General features: G+C 42.2%; 1 protein-coding gene and 1 long non-coding RNA gene across 7 annotated transcripts in view; both read right to left on the bottom strand.

Annotated features, from left to right (window-relative positions):
* Nucleotides 1–23,016, bottom strand: part of LOC134211318 (tyrosine-protein kinase RYK) — a 236,412-nt gene that overhangs the window by 31,575 nt on the left and 181,821 nt on the right. For 5 of the 6 annotated variants that reach the window (XM_062688071.1, XM_062688072.1, XM_062688074.1 and 2 more), the window contains one exon: nt 546–701. The exons of the other annotated variant lie outside the window; for it this stretch is intronic. In XM_062688071.1, coding sequence (XP_062544055.1) covers nt 546–701 — 156 coding nt within the window. The remainder of the gene's footprint in view (nt 1–545; nt 702–23,016) is intronic. 6 annotated transcript variants of the gene reach the window in all.
* Nucleotides 17,103–18,001, bottom strand: LOC134215563 (uncharacterized). Its single transcript, XR_009980221.1, has 3 exons — nt 17,695–18,001; nt 17,529–17,637; nt 17,103–17,449 (listed from the first exon to the last, which is right to left on the bottom strand). It is a non-coding gene; the product is annotated as an uncharacterized LOC134215563 (long non-coding RNA).

The raw sequence follows: 23,016 nt of genomic DNA, 5'->3' as shown, positions 1-23,016 counted from the left end.
CCACTTGCCAACTGGCGGGGGTGGAGTGTGTCAGATGTGGAATTCGCAGAACACCGCAAGACAATTCGTCGCTGCTTGCTCTGCTATGATTCGTGATTGGATACAACACACATGCATCAGGAGGCAGAGATTTATGAATACATTATCTTGTGAGAAAGTATCTTGGGAAGAATAAAATTCAATTTGAACTTTTTCAGGGAAAATTTTCTTGGAAGTTGGTACTGTCTGCTATCGTAGGATTTATCAACGTACCTACTCAGCATACACACATCTAGCACATGAAATATGACCTAATTCTTGGCTCAATTCTTGGCATTTTGCATGGGCTTATGGTTTTAAAGTTGAATTGACGCAGAGTGCGTGTACTATCCTATGAAGGAAAGTAAAAAATGCACACTTATTTAAATTGAGTGCCAAACGATATTCTGTTTCATCTTTATTTCCAGCAATAATTGCATCTGTATCGATGTATACGACGACGTAACATTGTCGTTGATGGAACCTGAAATAAAGCGATAAAACAGCAAACATCTTTCCTCACTTACACACAATTTCTGGTGGCGATATCCTTGTGCAGGACACCCAGCGAATGGAGATGTGAGATGCCTCGGGCCACTTGCAGCCCAAACTCCACCAGCTGACGGGTGCTCAGCGACGTGCCCGAGCTTTGCATGCCAATATCACGCCAATTCTGAAGATATCTAAAAAGGAAAACACCGTTCCGAGTAGGTTATGGGAAATGTGAAAAGATTGTACAAGTTTGCAGCGAACGAAAAGAAAAAAGGTTCGATGGAAAGGAAAATTTATGCAAATAAATATTGGCGAATCACTTCTCCACAACAGGAACGATGTATTTTTGTTCGAAAGACCGGGAAAGGTTTTGTTGATAATCGGTGAAACCGCAAAAAGCTTGACAGAGAAGGTAGATGATTGGAGTATTTATTGCCATGTTGTAAGGATATTGTTGGTCTTTGGTTCTTTCAAAACGAATAAGTCATATCTACCTTACCCAGCATAAAATAACGAAAAAGATTTACAATGATATGGAAATGCTAATATCATCTTCCAAACTTGGACGTACATGTTCATGATAGCATTAGAGGCGAAAGTATAGAATTGATAGTTCCGTTAGGATACGGCAGGCATGAAGAATGTTTTTATAGAAGTCGATTTGAAAGCGAGCGGAGGGCAATATATGCCATCACAAATATTGCCCTCCGCTCGCTTTCAAATCGACTTCTATAAAAACATTCTTCATGCCTGCCGTATCCTAATGGAACGTACACACGGTCAAGCAGTTCGACCAACATTGACTCCACCTCCCGTTTATTCAAACATTCATCAATTTTTATCAACACCGACACGAACAATCAATTTATTCGACCAACAATATCACACACGAACGACCGAAGCACCAACTCGAGCACCAACCATAAAAAAATATATGGGGGTTTTTGCAACTTCACTACAAATGCTCAAACATGTTCGGCGAACCTTGACTCCACCCCCGACAACTCAAACCAAAATCAAACCGTTTTAATTTTTCCCAACCGAGCCGCCAACTGTCAAATGGTTGTTCGAACAACTTCACACACGTTCCAACAAAGCAGCAACCGAAGCGTTTTCTTGGGGGTGGAGTCAATGTTGGTCGAACTGCTTGACTGGTGTGTACGTAGCATAACGGAACTATCAATTCTATACTTTCGCCTCTAATGCTATCATGAACATTTACGTCCAAGTTTGGAAGATGATATTAGCATTTCCATATCATTGTAAATCGTTTAACTTCACGTAGAAGTAACACACACGAAATCATTAATTTAGTGTAACGAAAAAGAGATTGTTTGCTACTTTCTTCAGTTAGTGCATTCGAATGTTTGCTATACATTACCTACTAGAAAACAAATTTGACTTTTATTTGATGATCTATTCGTAAATTATCCAACACCCTAGCAGTTTAGATCAAAATAATTCTTCCTTCTGTCTAAGACGGTTTTTTAATTAAATTCAATTACTCTTAAGGTGAATCACTTTCGAATCCAATTTCTAAACCACATCACATTGCCGCCTCGCTGCTTAGAGTTCGTTCAGCAATTCCACAGTTATTAACAGCGAGGTTTCTAAGCCAAGTTACCATTTTTGCATTCGTATATCATGAGGCTAACGCGATGATTTTTTATGCCCAGGAAAGTTGGGGGGTGAAACAATTAGTCAGGCAGCTGGTCGGAAGAGTATGGAACGACTATAATTTGTTTTTAGATGACCCATTTCTTGCACCTTTGGATGGAGTCAATGGAGTAAATCATAAAAGCGTAACTCAATCTTAGGCTGGTTTCGAAACCTACGACATGAATCTCCAAGCTCCAGAGCGATGAATAATTGAGAAAGAAGCAGATACGAATGTGTAGCATCTGCGAACCCTCAGACTGATTAGAGCTCTGTGTAAAGGTGAGCTGCCGAAATGCCAAACGTAATGAAATCAACGTGACGAATTCGGAGCTTATAAGAAGAAGCAAAAATATGTTTGAGCAAAAAGACATCCCTCTATTAGTTGCACTTACTTAGTTAAGACTTTAAAATCGTTTAGATGGAGTGTAGGACAACGCTGATTTCAATATTGTTCGACTAACTGTTCGAGCCTTTTTCAGCGTAAAAAGACAACCTGTTTGTAGCTCATCAATGCAATGTGATCGTGATTCATCGTTTGAATCCGGAAAGGGAATAAAATCTACGGAGATGGGCCATCAAATTCTACTAATGACCAGCAACCAACAGTCCAGTAGAATAAACAGGCTGTCCGTGTAGTAGGTGGAACAGTATGCACAATAGGGTGTCCCAAAAACACTAAAGCTTGATCCACTTAGTATTTGGACGTTTCTTTCCAATTACTGCGGCGCCTCTGGTGGCCGTACCGAGAAGTAAAATCTATCACATCGTTGCGGAAGGTTTGTTTAATTTATGGTGAAAGTTTCATCAGTATTGATGCTCACATTCAAAGCACTTTAAAGGTTATCGAAAATGGAACGCGAGAGATGGGAACAAATTTTGCATACTCACGTTGGAAATCCAACATGGTCAGGAGGAATGATTTCAAAGTATCTAAAATTTGCGAAATTGACTGTAAAACTGTCAAACGTTATCGGGAAACACTATTGCTGGATCACGTAGAACAAAACAATCGTAGAAGTGGAACATACGACCAGAAACTACAAGTGAAAGTCTGCAAACAGTTCGAAACCATTTTGGGATTTCCTTGCGTGATTTAGCGGAAAGGTTCACTGCGCCGTACAGAACAACTCAAATAATCTGTCGACGCGAAGGTTTCAAGTCGAATGATGTCAGTAAGCGCCCCAGCAGCAGCCTGAAATAGATGGTTGCCAAACATCGCGCAAGAATGCTGATCGAGCAAGTTCTGACGAAATACAATTAATGTATTTTGATGGGCGATGAAATTAATATTAAAATTGACTTTCAATTTCCGGGACACAGGTTTTACCTTGCCATATGGAAGGGTAATGCCCCAGGAAAGTTCAAATATGTCTATGCAAGCAAGATGGCTCACAAATTGATGATAAAATGTCATAGCATCTGTAGTTGTGGAAAGAAAACTAAAGTTTTCATCACTGGAGCGACCATAAATGGGAAAACATATAAGGAGGAGTGTCTTCAGAAGCGATTTTTGCCATTCATTCAATCTCACGACTGTCCGGTGTTGCGTTGGCCTAGGGTGACCACATGAAATTATTCCAAAAGAGGACATTCACCCAAATCGTAGCGAAAAAGGAGGACATTTAGTTTAAGCAACATCTTACCAAATTTTAGCAAGATAAACTGAAATATTATTTTCAAATGACAGAATATTACTCAAAACTTTTAGTAACAGAAATTTTTCCTTGAATACCAACGAGAATCTCAGGGTGTGTGAATGCACTTAGACTGATAGCGCCGTGAACTGAATGGCCACGAAGCCCAAAATTGTTTTTCAAGGGCGTAGCCAGAGGGGGACCGTCCCCCCTAAATGGTGGGATGTTTGAACGGGTACTGAAATGAATTCGCTGAAACATGTGCACTTTACAATCCAATCATATTCAGAAATAGGTTTTTGAAATTCAAAAGATTCCCAAAAAACTTATAAGAGTATCCAGGATCCATACTATATGAAAGTTCAAAACAACTCGAAACTTTTCGGGCTCAAGAATTCTCCTAGAAATCCTTCTAGAAGCTCCCCTGGGAACTTCTGAATTACTCCGGAAAGTTATCCACAAATTCCTCTGAAAATCGTTTGAAAATCCTTCTCCTGTAATTGTAATTTCTCCTTATCTAGAAACCCCCAAATCAATTTGTTTAGGAAAGTTTCTTGAAGATATCTTCTTCCTTCAAGTTTTATTTCTAGGCATTTCTTCGCCTATTCTTCCAGGAAAATCTCTGGCATTTCCTTCAGGAATGCATTCTAGAGTTCCTCCAAGAATACATACGGAATTTCCTCCCAAAATTCCACTAGAAGTTTCTTCAGTAATTTATGACGGAAATCCTCCGATTTCGCTCCATAATTTCATCTGCTAATCTATAAAAAATTTCTTCGGAAATTCTTCTAGAAACTGCTTCGGGCATTCCTCCAGGAACTCTTCCTTAAATTCCTCCGGGATAACTTCCAGGAATTTTTCCGGGAATACCTCTATAAATTCAATTGCGAAATCCTCTAGAATTACATTCTGGATTTTTTTCCGCAATTATTTCAGAATATCCTACAAAAATTCCTCTAGAAATTTCTTTAGGAATTTCTTCAGGAACTCGTCCAAGTATTTCCCCGGAAATTCTTCCCTTCCTTCAAGAATTTCTCCTGCATTTTTTCCGCGAAATTGTCCTAGAGTTCTTTCCGGACTTCACTCGGAATTTACTCCAGAATTTCATTTGGAAATTAGTTTGGGAGTTCCTCAAGGATATCCTTCAAAAATTCTTCCAGGATTTTTTTCAGAACAAACAAAGAACAGCAATTCATCTGGGAATACTCTCAGGATTTCATCTGGGAATTTCTGCATTAATTCCTCCTGGTATTTTTTTCGGGAATTCCTTCAGATATTTTTCCAGAAATTCCTTCATGAACTTCTCCAATAATTATTTCAGTACTACCTTGTGAGAATTCCTCTGGAAGTGTTTGTAGGAGTTCCTCCGGGAGCTCCCCCAGGAGTTTTTCCAAAAGTTCCTCTAGTAATCCCTCCAGGAACTTCACAGGGGATTCTTTGAGGATATTTGACAGGAATTTCAAGGGAAATGGGATTTCGTAAGTTCCTATAGAAATTCAATTTAGGCTTATCTACAAATTCCTTCAGAAGTTCCTCGAAAAATTTCTCTGGGAGCTCCTCCGGGAGGTCATTTAAGAATTCTTCCAGGAGTTTCTCCTGGAATTCTTACGGAAGTTCATCCAGAAGTTCCTACGAGAGTTCCTCCAGGATTTCCTCCGGAAATTCTTCCTGTAGTTCTTCAATAAATTCATCTAGAAGTTCCTCCGGCAGTTCTTCCGAAAATTCCTCTGATAATTTCTCCGGGAATTCCTACAGAAATTCCTCTGGGAGTTCCTCCGGAAATTACTCCGGGAGTTCCTTCTCAAAGGAACACCCGGAGGAACTGCCGGTGAAACTCCCGGAGAAATGCTCATAAAACTGCTGGTGGATCTCCCGGAGGAATTCACGTAGGAACTGCCGGAGGAGCTCCCGTAAGAACTCCCGGAAAAATTTCAGGAGAAACTCCTAGAAAAATTCCTAGAGGACCTCCCGGAGAAACTCCAAGAAAAACTATCAGAAGAACTTCGAGAGGAATTTCCAGCTAATTTTCTGAAGAAAGCCTAAATGATTTCCTGAAAAAAGCCTGAATGATCTCCTGGAAGAGCTACTGGTGGAACACCGGGAGGAATTTCTGAAGAAACTCCCGGGAGAAATTTTAAATGAACCCCCGGAGGAATTGCCAGTGAATTTACCAGAAGACTTCTAGGAAAAAAATCTTGGAGAATTCATCTTATAGACAAATCTCGTCTAGCTGAAACCTTTGTAGGGGTATGTAGCAGGACCATCATCATCATCAGAGGACCTCCAGGAGAATTCCTTGAGGAGCTTTTGGAGGAATTTCTGTATAATTCCCGGAGGAAATTCTGGAGAAATTCCCGGCAGAAATTCCTGGAGAAATTTCCGGCAGAGGCCCCGTAGGAACTGCCGATAGAACTACCGGAATAATTCTCGGAGGTAATCTTGGAGGAATTCTTGGAGGATCTGCCGGTTGAACTCCTGGAAGAATTCCCGGAGGAACTCCCGGAGGAATTTTCGAAGAAACTTCTGGAGGATGTCCAGTGGAAATCTTGAAGTTTCCACCGGAATTCTTTCAGGATTTCTTTAGGAATTAATCTAGCAATTCCTCCAAAAATTCCTTGTTGAATTTGTTTTCGGTATAATTTCTGTACAATATTTCGGTGGAATTCCTGGAGAAATTCTTTGAAATTTTCACAAGAAATTATTCGAAACTTTCAGGGAAAAATATGGAATTTACACAGGAATTTCGCGAAATTCTCAGGAATGTTTATTGGCAATTCTGCGGAATTTCCACGGCGCTGACGCGCAACGCGCTCTTGTGATTCAGCCTTTACTGTTGGTTGTGGATTTGGTTTCCAAGTGTTTGGAGCTTAGAAGGAAAAAGTACCAAGCACTAATATTCATGTGTTTTTATAAAACTACCATAAAACTACGATTCAGAAGACCCCCCCCCCCCCCAATCGAAATCTTGGCTACGCCCATGTTGTTTTTTGTAGCAATTCAAAAAATTGGGGGTTGTTACTACTGCGAATATTTCCATGGTGACTATTTCAGCACGATGTTGTTTTCCAGATAAAATAACAAATCCTAGTTCGAATACAAAGAATTTGTTCATTTGATGTAATTTTGAAACTTCATGTGTGAACAGATATCTTTGAGTTTATTTACTTTTGTTACCCTCTATACCCATAGGATTGAATCCTATCTATGTTTCCTTAAACACATTTTTTTAAACAAACCTTCCACGAGCTCTAAATATGAACAATGAGTTTCCTCGTTGGATAAAGGATAGCCGTAGAAGTAAACATACTGTTGAAATACACCATGGCAAATTTCGTAGATTTCTCTAAAGCATTTGTAAAATAGACATTACGACATTACGAAGTTTCGCCTCACATATGCAAGGGTACAGGCTCGAGCCTTATATAGAAGATATTCGCATTTGGAGTCATATATTGGCTATATTCGTCAAAATCAAATCATTTTTCGATTGTTAAACTTTTTTTTATTCTTATGTGGACCATAATGAGCATCCTACATGTTACTTTTGATTTTTTGCAATTATATGACCTTTTTTCGATAATTTTTGCAGAAAATGAACTTGTGTCCGTAAAATACTTCTTCATTATCCAAAACATATTTTTTATAAGAAAAGTTTTCGTGAAAATAAATCGAAAAAATATTATAACGGGACTGAGATATTAAAGTTGGGGGAAGGTGGGGAGACGTGATCTCCGGGGAGATTTGATCACCCCCTGTTTTATCGAGAACTAAAGTAGTTTTGTTCTAGCGTATTTTTTAGTATAGATCCTCTAGACAAATGACCTTTATGTGGTGAGCTATTTTTTGGAATGACAACCTTATTTATTCTGCAGGGCGGTTTCATGTTTCGACCTTCCTAAAGATTTGTTTTTTGGCAACGTAAAATTTGAACAACTTTTCATGGTTTTAAAAGAAATATCTTCCTTTTACTTCCACTAGCAAACTAGTGGAAGTAAAAGGAAGATAATTTTTTTTAAAACCGTGTAACATTTTCCCCTAAGACGCTCGAAAATAATTATTAATCAACTTTAATGGCATAAAGCCATAAATGTGCTTAATGATCTGTACTGATAAACATGTCTACATTCCGTTAAAGTTTTAGGATATTTGGATTTGAATTTATTGCCTCAATATGGGGACACTTGATCCTCCATTAGTCACCCATACAAAAATATTGCGAAAAAATTAAAAAAAGTATAAATCTGTTCTCAAGCTTCTAATTTGTTGTAGATTTTATAGATTTGATGAAGGGTTTTGCAGGAAAAAATATTTATTGCGTAAATATCATATAAAGGGGATCAAGTCTCCCCAAATTTTAAAATTGCATGTGCTGTCGAATTCAATAACAAAAGTTGTTCCTGTATACGCACAGAAATTCGAAAATTCCGCGTTTTTTTGAAGGAAAAATATTGTTACCTGCTAGCTACCGAAGCTAGGAAACGAGACAATTTCAGGGTCAATTTCTCTTCTGACCGTAATACCTACCACTCACCAAAGAAACTCACCTTCAGCAGGAGCATACACACATCCGTGTGTTTCGCGACACTTGCCAATCAATGGAACAAAGTGGAACTGTCGACAAACAACGTCGTAGAAAAGATAGCTCAAAAGCTGTCCACGGAGAGAATTCACTCAGACCACAACGGGCGAGGCTTGGTGACTCCTTATGAGTCCGAAAAGGGGTCGACTAGAGAAGAAAACTGTGGTGTACTAACCAAGGGAATGCTTGCTTCTGAAGGAAATGCGCTACTCAACGGATTATAATTTTACATACTATTTATTTCCCGACATGGGAGTTTCTAACCTGTGACGTCACAACATGCTTGGGGTACTTGCGGTTTGGTATCTGGGACTCTGGCTGGCGATGGCCGATGGATCTCGTCGATGAGTCTCCGTTGACAGTAGCGATGTCGTCGATAGGGGCGATCGATAGGATTGGCCGCGGCGTAGGTGGGACGATAGCTGCTACGCTTCTCGGCTTCTGATGGCGACGATTCAGGCCCAATTTCGAACGGCGCAAAACGCATCCAGCTTGGTAGAGGCGCTCGGGCTTGACGATGGACGTAATTCCAATGGTCAGCGACGGGTTCGGCTCGAGTTTGGACGATACGAGTGGGCTCCGGCTTGGCAGAGGCGCTCGGGCTTGACAGTGGACGAGATTCCGATGTTCGGCGACGGGTTCGGCTCGATTTCGGACGGTACGAGTGGGCTCCGGCTTGGCAGAGGCGGTCGGGCTTGACGGTGGCCGAAATTCCGGTAGTCGGCGCCGGTTTAGGCTCGATTTCAGACGGTGCGAGCAGGATTTCTTCGTCGGCGGCGTGCCGGCTCGAATTTTGGACGATACGAGCTGACTGTCGGCGGTCGGCGACGATTCCGGACTGGACTTCCTGGTGGCTTGTGGCGTTGACGACGGTCCCCGGCTTGATTTCAGACGAAGCGACCCGGCTTGTGGTGTACCAAGGCTGTTTCCGAACTGGCTTCGCACGATACGAGCTGGCGTGGGGTTCGATGACGAAAAACGCTTAGCGAGAGCAATGGACGACGGCTTGGAACAAAGGTGCGGTCCGGCCCGTTCCACAATGGCGGAACCTACCCACGCGGCTCAATCGAAACGCCGGCGACGTTGGAGCGATCCCAATTCTATCCGGAACTATAGCTTGCGGCGGGAATTTGCGTGCGCTGGTTCGGGAATCGGTCCAACTTTCGCCCTGGGGAATGCCAAATCACCACCTGTTGACCAAGGAATAGAAGAAAGGAACAAAAGGCCCACTAGGACCTGCCCACGTGATTAGACCCCATGTGACGTCACTTTTCTTGGCTCTCCTATTATATTTGTTTGTCTAAAGACTAATTACCTTTTTCTTTTCTTGTTGAGTGTGTATATAATTCAAATACACCTAGTTTTGATCTGTTCAAGCACTACTATCTATTAACTTGCTTTATAGCTTATAACTTTATTTTTCCTGAAACGAACAAACAACTTAGATTGTACACCACATGTAGATTAACAATTTACAAACTTTCACTTTGATTTGGGAAACACACGGCGCGCACTACTACTCCCGCTTGTAGTCACGGACCGAATAATCTCCTTGGCTAAAGCTGAGCTCAGTAGGTCGGGGAATCACGACGAGGGTAGCGAACATTGCCGAAGCTACCACTCATTTTGGCAACACTTCCGGTTCCATCTACTGGCAAATGAGAGAACTAGGGGGCTCTCATCTTTTGCCCCGCTCAAACTGCTATAACGTGAGTTACCGGGTGTCGGAGTACACGGTGGTTTTGCAAGTGACCAAAATATACATTGCGGCGGAAGCTGCAAGTCCAATTTGGAACCACTGGTTACATTACCCCATCGTCCCCTCTGAATGTGTAGAATTTGCCATTGATTTGGCATAAATTAATTGCAAAACTATTTGAAACATTAATCAATCTATGATTTATGATAAATATTTGCCTCTATAAGGCCCACTGTGAATAATCCATTTACCATCATCGCACTCACGATAAAGGAAAGGCACTCATTTGTGGTAACTCAACCTACCAACACTCCTGTGTTGAGAGCTGTCTAATCGTCAACATTTGTTTACAACTCATCGCGAATACAAACGGCGGTGCATGCAAGCGCCCATCAATAACGCGGTTTTCCACTGATTTCGCGAGTTTTCCGGCGATTTTTCCACGAAGTCTCACCCAACAGCCGGTTCTCGAAGCGCGCATTCATCAGTGATCAGGAGAGCATTTACCGGTCCGATTTTCATTACTAGTCTGGAGGGTCAGCTGATGGTGAGAACATGCAGTCGGATGAAACTAAATTGCGGATTTGCCAGGTAAATTGTTCATTGAGCTATAACAAGGCATCGACTGTGACATTGGCCTTGATTATTGAATTTCATTGAGCTTATTTTTATCTTTTAGTTCCCGGGGATCAATCCGAGGTTAAATTTGGTTGTGTCGTCCGGACGACGTTATGCAGGTACATGTTTTTCAAATAAAACGACCCAATTGAAGATTATAATACTGAATGAATGTTTTTTTTTTAGGATTCTGGCTTCAGATCGCATACGGAAAACACACCAATAGGCTTTCCGTCTCGTCCGCCAGTTCATATGAGCTGGTTCCGACTCTGGCAATGACGGTGCAAGGAACGTACAAGGCATCCAGTTTGGCGTTATAGGCGTTCGCCGCGGAGGATAATCGAAAATTACGACGGTATACTCTCTGGCCAACTACGTAGACCGGAGCCGTTTGTTTGTTTCGTAAATTGTAGGTGTTAATGTTCTTTTCATGACTTTTCTTGAGGTTTTTCTGTACCGTGGAATAAACTTGCTCGTCGATTCTTTCCTTCCTTTCCAATCTACCTTCCTCCGATACCTCAACCTTTTCCCTATCCATCCTATGTTCCTCTCCTGTCTCAACTATTTCGTGCCCGAAAAGTATCCGATAGGGGGAATATCCTGTTACTGTGTGGGGGGTACAGTTTAGGCAATGCTCGATCTCGGACACTCGCGTGTCCCAGAGTTTTTGATTGTCCTTCACGTAGGATCGAATGCACGCATTTATCGTGCGATTTAGGCGCTCCACGGGATTTGCTTGGCTATGGTACCGAGCATTTCTCCAGTGTTGAATTTTATATTTGGACAACATCGCTTTGAATTCTGCCGACAAAAAGGTAGACGCATTGTCAGTTATTATGTACTCCGGTACCGAATACCGTCTGAACCAAGATTCTTCCAGGATTCTTGTGACAAGTGGAGCGGAAATTTTTCTAACGGCGGTAAGTACACACCATTTTGAAAATAGGTCCATAACGACCAGCAGGTGAGTATTTCCATTCTTGGAACGAGGGAGGGATTGGATAAAATCAATGCCACAATTTGAAAGGGCTTATTAGTCAGCCGTTGTTGGCCTGGCTCTGGTATTTGGGATCTATTGGCGGGCTTATTTTTCCGGCAAATGGAACATTTCCTAACGTAATTTCGGACGTACTCTTGCATCCTGGGCCAGAAGTATTTCTTCTTGATTAGAGCCAGCGTCTTATCGGACCCAAGATGCAACTTATCGTCATGCGCTTCTACGAGAATCGCTTCTCGTAGAGATTCTGGGACACAGTCCTTCCAGGAGAACCTGTAGTCCAAAAGATCGTCCTTTGTGGACACTAGCTTCTTGAGAATTCCCGCTCTATCCGGAAATCTTTAAATTTCTCCGGATCCGACTCGACTTTACTTTTAAGATTCACATACCACCCGCAGTTCGCATCGGAGATTTGTATCTCTTCTACGGACCGGGATAGAGCATCAGCGACTATGTTGTCCACTCCTCGACGATGTACAATAGTCATCTCATACCTCTGAAGCTCTATGCTCCAGCGGCATAGACGTGAGGAAGTGCGCCAGCTACTTCGCATTATATACGTCAGTGCGGATGAGTCTGTATAGACTGTAAATTTGCTGCCCTCCACATAACACCGGAATTTTTCGATCGAATTGAGGACCGCGAGACCCTCTTTTTCGGTCGCGCAATACCGTTGCTGTATAGTAGACAACTTCTGCGAAAAATAAGCAACTGGTTTCTCGATGTCCTCCTGTGTTTGCGTCAGTACAGCTGCGATTGCCGAATCGCTTGCGTCACAGTGTATGGCAAACGGGAGGTCAAAATTCGGATTAGCTAAGATAGGGGCACTTATCAAACGTTCCTTTATTTTGTTGAATGAAGCTTCCGCTTGATCATTCCAGGAAATCGTTTTAGGCTTATTTTTAAGCAGATCTGTGAGGTGTTGTGTGTAACCACTATACTTGGCCAAAACCTTCTATAGTAGTTACACATCCCTAAAAATCTTCTTAACGACCGTAATGACGAAGGACGTTCAAAATTTACAATCGCGGCTACTCGGTCTGGATTCGGTCTCAGACCATCTCGACCTAAAATGTAACCTAAGTACGTTACTTCGGCCACGCAAAAATGTGACTTCTCCAAGTTTATAGACAGATTGGCAGCTCTAAGTCGGGATGCAACCTCCTGAAGTATGGTCAGGTGCTCCTCAAACGTTTCGCTTATAACGATAATATCGTCCAGATAAACGAAAACGTTTGGTTCCAGCTCACCCCCGCCTAGGACCCGGTCCATTAGCCTCGAGAGGGTCGCTGGGCTATTCACCAGGCCGAATGGCATCCGGGTGAACTGGAACAGTCCCCGTCCCAATACCGAGAATGCCGTAAACTTGCGAGATCTAGGATGCAGCGGAACCTGCAGAAAGGCCTTCGACAGGTCTATTGTTGAAATGAAATTCGCATGTCCTAGTCTGCTCAAGATACGATCGGCATGAGGGAGGGGATAGGAGTCCCTGACCGTACGTTCGTTCAGTTTTCGCGCATCCAGACAAAGGCGAACCGTTCCATCTGATTTGTCCACCGGAACTAAGCGTAACGCCCAGTCACTATAGGACTTTTCAATAATCTTGCATTCTAGCATTTTGTCCAGCGCTTGATTAATCTGCTCCTGTTTCTTTGGAGAAGTAGGAAACGGATTGACTCGATGCGGCTGGGAGCTTTTTGGCTTCCTCCGTGAGTTCAATACGGTGATTAATCCACCCTGTGGTCTCCAGTACCCCATCTGAAGCAACTTTGAATAAGGACTTCACTTCATCTAAGCAAGCTTGTTGCTCTTCGGTCAATTCAATCTCCGAACCGCCGGTCGTTAACAAATTTCTCGCCACATCGTCATCAACAGCCACTTCCTCGACCTGCGATTGGCCGACAGTGGGACGAATTTCGAATGCTCGCCAAAAATTCATCCCGAGAAGGATTCTTCTTTTGAGCGAGGGGGCTATGAGAGCTTCAATTATCTTAGTTGCTCCATTAAAGGTAACTGGCAGGTGGACTCGACCAGTGACTTCCAATTCCTGTCCATTCGCGGTGCGAAGATTCACGTCAGACGGGAAAATTTGAAGTCCACATTTACGTATAAGGTTGATGGCACCAAAACCAAGAATGCTTAGGTGTGCACCGCTATCCAACAAACCTATGAGGGGAATTTCGAAAATGGATAGTTCAACAAACGGCCTATCATCATTTTCGACATTGATAATCGCTTCATTAATTTGGTACTCGTGGGTGTGTACATAGTCAGAAGCTGACACTCGGTTGAACCCTCGGTTCTGTAGAGCGTCTGCAACATCGATGGAGTTGGTAAGGGACATTAATTTTAGTTGCACTGCCGGCCCTCTGCGACAGCCTTCAGTTCGTTTTTTGAACAGTTCGGACATGAAGCTGTTTCAACGTTTTTGAAACCACACTTCTGGCAACATCTTTGCCTTGGACGATCACAGTCTCGAGTATGGTGTCCTTTAGCAAAACAATTTAAACAGTATTTGGGAGTTGGTTGATTGAATTGGGAAGGAGCTGCACTCTGTTGTTTCGACTGCGACGCGTTTTCATTTTGTCTCCGCGACGGATGGTAATCCTCATCCGAACCCCGAGGGTAAGATGACGAATTGTGGAACGTGCGCGATTTCTGTTTTCCGTATTCGCTCTTCGGATTCGGTTTTGGTTTCGCGCCCGCGTTGAGCTCATTCACTTGCGAAGGTTTACCGCGCGTATTAGAGGGTTCATTCGATTGAGTCTGGTATTTAAACCAATAGGTGGCGTCTAGACGCCTACCGAACCTTTTAAGATCGGCCAGGTTGTCGATTTCCGAGGACACCGCATGTCCTTTATAATCCGCGCGCATATTACGGAACACGATTTCGAATTTGCGGCGTTCGGACATAGGTCGAGTTAACGAATTGAAAATTCTCTGTAATTCCAGAAAATAATCATGAAATGTTTCCTGGGGTCCCTGTTTTCTCGCAATTGCCCGTACTTCGGTGGAGTGATCGTGGTCGGGGCTCAAGAATTCCTTCTTGAGCTCCTCTTTAGCTCTTCCCATGAGGTAAAATCCTCGTTATCGAAGCCCGTCATGAACCATGTTTTCGCGGCGCCACTGAACAGATGAAACGCGGACCGAAAGAGATCTCTGTTCGACATATTTTCCGACTTCGAATAAAACTCCACCTCTCGAAGGAATTTCATCAGACTTTGACCGTGATCCGACCCGTCGTATTTGAGCTTCCAGTCTGAAACTGGTCGCCGTTTCCCGATTTGAGGAAACGTTTCTTTTCGCGCGACGAATTTCGCGGCTCGTCTGAAGAACAACCGGCTTCAGTGTCAACGGACTTTCGCGATTCTGAGCTCGAACGTTGAGAGGAATTTTTCGACCGTAGCGACAATTTGTTCCGAGAATCTTTCGAATGTACGGTTCCCTGCACCCCACTATGCGAGTTGGTTCGGCTTGCATTAGCAAAATATTCCGATGCTTGTTCCCTCACCATCTGCTGAACCCAGTTTTGGATCTGTGGGTCACGCATGAACCACTGTTGAAGAGCAAATGGCATGGCATTTGCTCCACCATCCAGCGAATTGGACTGGTTGGGCGTGTCTTTGATTGATTTGTCGTTTCGCGATCGCGTGTTAGATGATTCTCCCGGCGGATTGATTTCTACCTCGGCGGTGGAAATCGTGTTTTGTTGCTTACTGTTACTCGACGCGTTTTGATTGGAAATCAGAAGACTTGAAATCGATTGATTCAATTTCTCCATCATATCGCTCGGCCCGGCGGATGCGTATATCGAAAAATGATTATTGAATGTTTCACGAATGCATACAATTAATCCATCTATCCCCGCGAGTTCATCGTCGTTTTCGGTAATTTCCGTTATACGTTTAGCTCGCTTGTAATAGTGAGCTAATCGAGTTTTAGGCTTTCGCGTAAACCGTCGTATTTATTTCTCGGAGCCAAGAAACTCCGAATTTCCTTGACTTTGGCAATAATATGCTTAATCTCGGTTTCTGCCGGAACGTCGTAATTCGAAATGTCGATACCGGCGTTAGGATCTGTTCTAATGTGATCTTTTAAACGTCTCATTAAAGCCGCGCGCGTTTCAGTTTCCGTAAATGGGAGACCACGAATCGCGAGCTCGTACTCTATCTCCTCTCGTTCGAGGTGATGTAGTAAAAGATTTTGGTACAGTAAATCAAATTCGACGTCCATCGCGATTTATGAATTGATTAGACCGTTCTCAACTTAGGAAAAAAAAACTCTTCGTTTGGAGGACGAAGACAAACTAAACAGGATCTGTTTTTGCTCCTCCTGGAAGGGGTGGGGTGGTAATGTAAAAGAATTTAAGTTTTAGCTGGGCGCCAAATTGTTACCTGCTAGCTACCGAAGCTAGGAAACGAGACAATTTCAGGGTCAATTTCTCTTCTGACCGTAATACCTACCACTCACCAAAGAAACTCACCTTCAGCAGGAGCATACACACATCCGTGTGTTTCGCGACACTTGCCAATCAATGGAACAAAGTGGAACTGTCGACAAACAACGTCGTAGAAAAGGGAGCTCAAAAGCTGTCCACGGGAGAGAATTCACTCAGACCACAACGGGCGAGGCTTGGTGACTCCTTATGAGTCCGAAAAGGGGTCGACTAGAGAAGAAAACTGTGGTGTACTAACCAAGGGAATGCTTGCTTCTGAAGGAAATGCGCTACTCAACGGATTATAATTTTACATACTATTTATTTCCCGACATGGGAGTTTCTAACCTGTGACGTCACAACATGCTTGGGGTACTTGCGGTTTGGTATCTGGGACTCTGGCTGGCGATGGCCGATGGATCTCGTCGATGAGTCTCCGTTGACAGTAGCGATGTCGTCGATAGGGGCGATCGATAGGATTGGCCGCGGCGTAGGTGGGACGATAGCTGCTACGCTTCTCGGCTTCTGATGGCGACGATTCAGGCCCAATTTCGAACGGCGCAAAACGCATCCAGCTTGGTAGAGGCGCTCGGGCTTGACGATGGACGTAATTCCAATGGTCAGCGACGGGTTCGGCTCGAGTTTGGACGATACGAGTGGGCTCCGGCTTGGCAGAGGCGCTCGGGCTTGACAGTGGACGAGATTCCGATGTTCGGCGACGGGTTCGGCTCGATTTCGGACGGTACGAGTGGGCTCCGGCTTGGCAGAGGCGGTCGGGCTTGACGGTGGCCGAAATTCCGGTAGTCGGCGCCGGTTTAGGCTCGATTTCAGACGGTGCGAGCGGGATTTCTTCGTCGGCGGCGTGCCGGCTCGAATTTTGGACGATACGAGCTGACTGTCGGCGGTCGGCGACGATTCCGGACTGGACTTCCTGGTGGCTTGTGGCGTTGACGACGGTCCCCGGCGATTTCAGACGAAGCGACCCGGCTTGTGGTGTACCAAGGCTGTTTCCGAACTGGCTTCGCACGATACGAGCTGGCGTGGGGTTCGATGACGAAAAACGCTTAGCGAGAGCAATGGACGACGGCTTGGAACAAAGGTGCGGTCCGGCCCGTTCCACAATGGCGGAACCTACCCACGCGGCTCAATCGAAACGCCGGCGACGTTGGAGCGATCCCAATTCTATCCGGAACTATAGCTTGCGGCGGGAATTTGCGTGCGCTGGTTCGGGAATCGGTCCAACTTTCGCCCTGGGGAATGCCAAATCACCACCTGTTGACCAAGGAATAGAAGAAAGGAACAAAAGGCCCACTAGGACCTGCCCACGTGATTAGACCCCATGTGACGTCACTTTTCTTGGCTCTCCTATTATATTTGTTTGTCTAAAGACTAATTACCTTTTTCTTTTTCTTGTTGAGTGTGTATATAATTCAAATACACCTAGTTTTGATCTGTTCAAGCACTACTATCTATTAACTTGCTTTATAGCTTATAACTTTATTTTTCCTGAAACGAACAAACAACTTAGATTGTACACCACATGTAGATTAACAATTTACAAACTTTCACTTTGATTTGGGAAACACACGGCGCGCACTACTACTCCCGCTTGTAGTCACGGACCGAATAATCTCCCTTGGCTAAAAGCTGAGCTCAGTAGGTCGGGGAATCACGACGAGGGTAGCGAACATTGCCGAAGCTACCACTCATTTTGGCAACACTTCCGGTTCCATCTACTGGCAAATGAGAGAACTAGGGGGGGCTCTCATCTTTTGCCCCCGCTCAAACTGCTATAACGTGAGTTACCGGGTGTCGGAGTACACGGTGGTTTTGCAAGTGACCAAAATATACATTGCGGCGGAAGCTGCAAGTCCAATTTGGAACCACTGGTTACAATATTTAAAAAAATCTGAGGGCTCCTCTTCAATTTTATCAAAGCAAGTTCTTGGAGAGGGATCAATTTCCCCCGAATAATTTAAAAGTCGATTTTTGACAGCACTCCAAAAAAACGATTGATGTACCAATAAAAACAATAATTTAAGGACTGTCACACATCTGTAAAGTTAAAAACTATATTTCTTAGAGAGTCTGTGTGGGAATCGCGTATGTTTATTTATTTTTGGCTGTGATACATCGGAAATCAAAAAAGGGGATCAAGTCTCCCCAGTCTCCCTTATAGTAAATCTTATAAACCACGAGCATTTGCCAATGAATCTAAATTTTCTAATTGTCTAATGGTAATTTTAACAACGTCTAATGGTTATTTGACGTCCATCCGTTTAACCCGTGGCTACAGCATTCAATATAGCATAGACTGGTTTTGAAAAGCAGTCAGTTTAAATTACGCCTTTTTGTTATAGTAAATCATGAAAACATTAAGCAGTCAAAGTGATCTTAGCAGACTTAAGAAGACTAATAGTTTCAATAATTTTTAGTGTGTGCTGTATTTTTGACGGGGAAGGGTCCAAATCCATCTAAAACCCATTCGGCCGAAAGCCATTTGGCCAAATGCCACTAGGCCGAACAAACCATTATAATTATAATTATTATAATGCATTAGGTCGAAACCCATCTCCTCCGAAAGTTGCTTAACCGAAAGGAACCTTAGGCCGAAAGGGTCATTTGGCCGAAAGGGTCGTTTGGCCTAAAAGGTCATTTGGCTGAAAGGCACAATAGGACAGCCCCATATAAAGGTGTGGCCAAAACTACCAAAAGGCCAATTTTCGATTTGGGCGAGTAAGATGTGATGAATACACAGCTTATAACCTATATTTCTATAATCAGGACGGTTTTTATTTTTTAGATTTTTCAGGGAGGGGTGGGGGGCGTTCAAACTACCCCTCCTAGAAATTATATTTTTACGTTTTTTGGGAAAACGGACAGCTTTGCCATGTTTTCGCCTCAAAAGTAACATATTTATATATCGTTACAAAGCTCTTAAACAGATCTATGCAATAGGCTTTATATTGTAATGATAGCTCCGTCCAGAAATTAGTTTTTAGTAGTTTTGTAAAACCATATTTTACGCAATATCTAACGAATAAAACAGTTTGGTACCCCGCAGTAAATCATGCACTACACTATTGAACTCTTAAGCTTTGAGGACCATTAATAAAATTCTGCCCAAATTCACCATTTTGTAAGACACATGAATTTTAAAAATTGCCCATTTTTGCCTTCCTCGTGTACTAAGTATTGGTAGAAGCTATATGATCGCTCTAAAAGCATTAAAAACAGCCTAAACACGCATAGTGTTGTATACCGACCGACTCAGTTCGAAGAATTGAAGTGTCGTCTGTGTGTACGTGTGTGTGAATGTCTGTATGTATGTGAGCAAAAATGGTCTTAACTCTTTTTTAAGCACTTACTCTAAACCGATTTACTCGCAACAATTTTCATTCGTCAGAGAACGTTGTTCCATTTTTCACTATCAAAATTAGGCTGGATCGGACTATGGGCTCAAAAGTTATGGCCAAAATACATTTTCTTATAATGTACGAGAAAGACAACATTACCGCTAGGGGGATTAATCAGGTGTTTTTGGTAAACATCTTATTTTTTAATTTTAATCTGAATTACTCAATAATGTCACTTTAATTGAATTTGGTGACGAACACAATTCACTTAACATTTTAAGGGGGAGGGTTATGTCTTAACGTTGTGCATATTCAAAAAAAATCATCTATCATATAAAAAGCGTTACGCAGTGAGAAGGGAAGTTGTTCAAAATTTACAATTTTGACATTACTACATTATAGGAGCGAATTATAGATTTAACCATAACGTGTCATAACGTGTTGGATGAGTAGTGTGTTGAATAGCTCCTTGGCACAATACCTTTTTATAATTATGAAAGAAATCTTAACGAAATATCGAATAAATGAAATTCCTTTTCGTTGATGTCACAATATGACGCCAATTGAATCTGTTCTACCCTCCTTTGGAGGTTTAAAAAGGTCTACTCAGTGAATTTTCAACACCAGAAGCTGATAGTGCTTTTTTGATCATTTTAGGAAATCTGTGTTGCGTCCATTTGTCTGTGACACGAATATACAGTTTATATGACCATTAGCATTTTATCCAGAATCAAACAGGCTTATTGCAAGCCAAAAAGTGACCGAATTCCGTTGGTTTTGTATAATATGACAAAAATTGATACTATGCCGAAAATTGGCCCCATACCCCATTGGAAGCTCAGAAAAAATATTTTTCTTTTCTATCTATGTTTTATGATGAATACCACTGTTTATTGCAGGATTCATAATTTTGGCCAAAAATACCTCCTTTTTTCCTATTGTGAAAGGGTCGTTTGGCCGAAAGGGGCGTTTGACCGAAAGGGTTGTTTGGCCGAAAGGGTCATTAGGTCGAAATGGTCATTTGGCCGAAAAAGTCATTAAGCCGAAAGGGTCGTTTGGCCGAAAGGGTCATTTGGCCGAATAGGTCATTTGAAAAGTGAAAAATTAGGAGTAAGAAGAGAGACTTCCCAGTTCCTCATTTCTCACTTCTCACTGTAAAAGTGAGTAGTGCGAAGTGGGTAGTGAGATATCTCACTACTCACTTCGCACTATTCACTTTTTACAACAAAAAGTGAGAAATGAGGAGTGTGAAGTGAAACGTCTCACTTCTCACTTCTTATTTCTCACTTCTCACTTTAAAAAAAGAGGAGCGCATAGTGAGAAACGCTGTGGAAAGTAAGTAGTGCGAAGTTAGTAGTGAGACTTCTCACTCCTCATTTCTCACTTTTCGTTATAAAAAGTGAATAGTGCGAAAAGAGTAGTGAGATTCGAGGAACTCGAACTACTCACACAAAGTGAATAGTGCGAAAAGAGTAGTGAGATTCGAGGAACTCGCACTACTCACTTTTACAGTGAGAAGTGAGAAATGAGGAACTGGGAAGTCTCTCTTCTTACTCCTAATGTTTCACTTTTCAAATGACCTTTTCGGCCAAATGACCCTTTCGGCCAAACAACCCTTTCGGCCAAATGACCCTTTCAGCCTAATGGTCTGTTCGGCCAAATGGTATATTCGGCCAAACAACTTTCGGCCTAGTGGTATTCGGCCAAACGACCCTTCTCCATTTTTGACATACATTTAGAGAAGATCTATTAATTACGTAATGAAAAACTTGACATTTTTTAACCCTACTCATAATTCGTCACGCACCCTGTAATGTCATTTGAATGAAATATTGAAATATTTCCATAGCTTGTAATTTTCATAATTTTTAACAGTGTACCTCATGAAATGATGGCAACTTCTGAACAAAGTTCTGAGAAAATTATACAAACGAACGCAAATGACATTTTACAACACGGCCCTGAACCAGTGTCACTTTCGCAGAACACCCGGAACCTGTTACAAATTGCATAATCTGAATAACCATGTAGGATACTCATTCTTGTTCACAGAAAAATAAAAAATATTCAACAATTAAAAAAGTGATTAAAATGTGGCGAACATACCCAAGATATGACAATAAGTGCAAAAAAAAGCTTTTTCAAAAATCGCTCTGTCGGAACCTCTAAACTATTTTTTAGAATTTTGGATTGTTCTACAGAAATGCTCCAGAGGCGATTAGCTTTCATATAAGACTTGAGCCCCCCTTAGCCGTGCGATAAGATGCACGGCTACAAAGCCACACCATGCTGAGGAAGGTTCCCGGTACCAGTCTAGATGATTTTTGGATTGGAAATTGTCTCGATTTCCCTAGGCATAAAAGTATCATCGTGTTAGCCTCATGATATACAAATGCAAAAATGGCACATTGGCTTAGAAATCTCGCAGAAATACAGAAGTTAAAATTTTCATCTAAAAATGTAGTGGGACCACCCTAATGAAACAAACTTCAAAATAAAGCTTAAATTTTGAAAGTGAAAATATTGTTTCCTCCTAATCGTGTAGTGGTTTCAAAGCGAAAAAACAAGCAAAGCACAACTGTCATTTTTATTTTTTCACGCATGCAAAGCTAAATCAACAAAAATGACATTTGTGCGCCGCCTCCGTATCGAGTGGTGTGCCCCCGAAAACGCGAGCACTTTGAAACTTGGATTCCGTGAGGAGTGACCATAAATCATCGACAAACTAGCGCAATTTGGTACAATAATAAAAAAGATCGACGAAGAGAAATCGATCTATACAGTTACGATCCTATGAAAATAAGCGCGAGAAATCTTCTCTATATAATAAAAATGAGTTGAGATTTCCTTTGTGGGCAGCAGGGACTATGTCCAAGGGCTTGGAGGAAAACATAACAAACGCATGGAAATTGATCTAGAGTGCGGTGCTGCAAATAGTTCATTGTGACATTTGCAACACCCGGGCAAACTGGGTTTATTTCGCTAGTACAGTCGACTCTCTACATCTCGATATTTCTCCCTATGTTGATGGTTTCTCGTTCCTTTCTATCTCCATACATGGGCTTTGTAAATCTCAATATCTCTCTATCTCGATATGTTCTTATCATATTTTGTTCAGAATTCTTTCTTTCTATGTCGATATATTCAAATTTCTACTAGACTAGACTACTAGACCATCTTTGAACAATAACAAACACATTAAAAACAAGGGATGACATTTGTTTTGTTGTCGTTTTCATAGCAACTACCACTTCCATTCCTCGATCTCTCCTTATCTCGATGGTCCCTTAAATATCAAGATGTGAAGAGGCGACTGTATTTAATAAAAATTATGTCCTGCTGGTCACCGAATGGTCAAGGGGGGGGGGGGGGTAGTAAAATATAAATATGAAAATGAAAAAAATAAAAAAATAAACTCCTTTGATTTGTTAAAAAATGTTTTGAAAATCCTCGAAATTTTCCGAAATATTTTTTTGTTGCCCCTTTAAAAAATAATTTTTGGGTAAAAAAATCCGAGGGGGACCACAAA

Source organism: Armigeres subalbatus, chromosome 2 (assembly GCF_024139115.2).
Source record: "Armigeres subalbatus isolate Guangzhou_Male chromosome 2, GZ_Asu_2, whole genome shotgun sequence".
Taxonomy (NCBI): domain Eukaryota; kingdom Metazoa; phylum Arthropoda; class Insecta; order Diptera; family Culicidae; genus Armigeres; species Armigeres subalbatus.
This window is presented reverse-complemented; position numbering and strand designations above follow the sequence as displayed.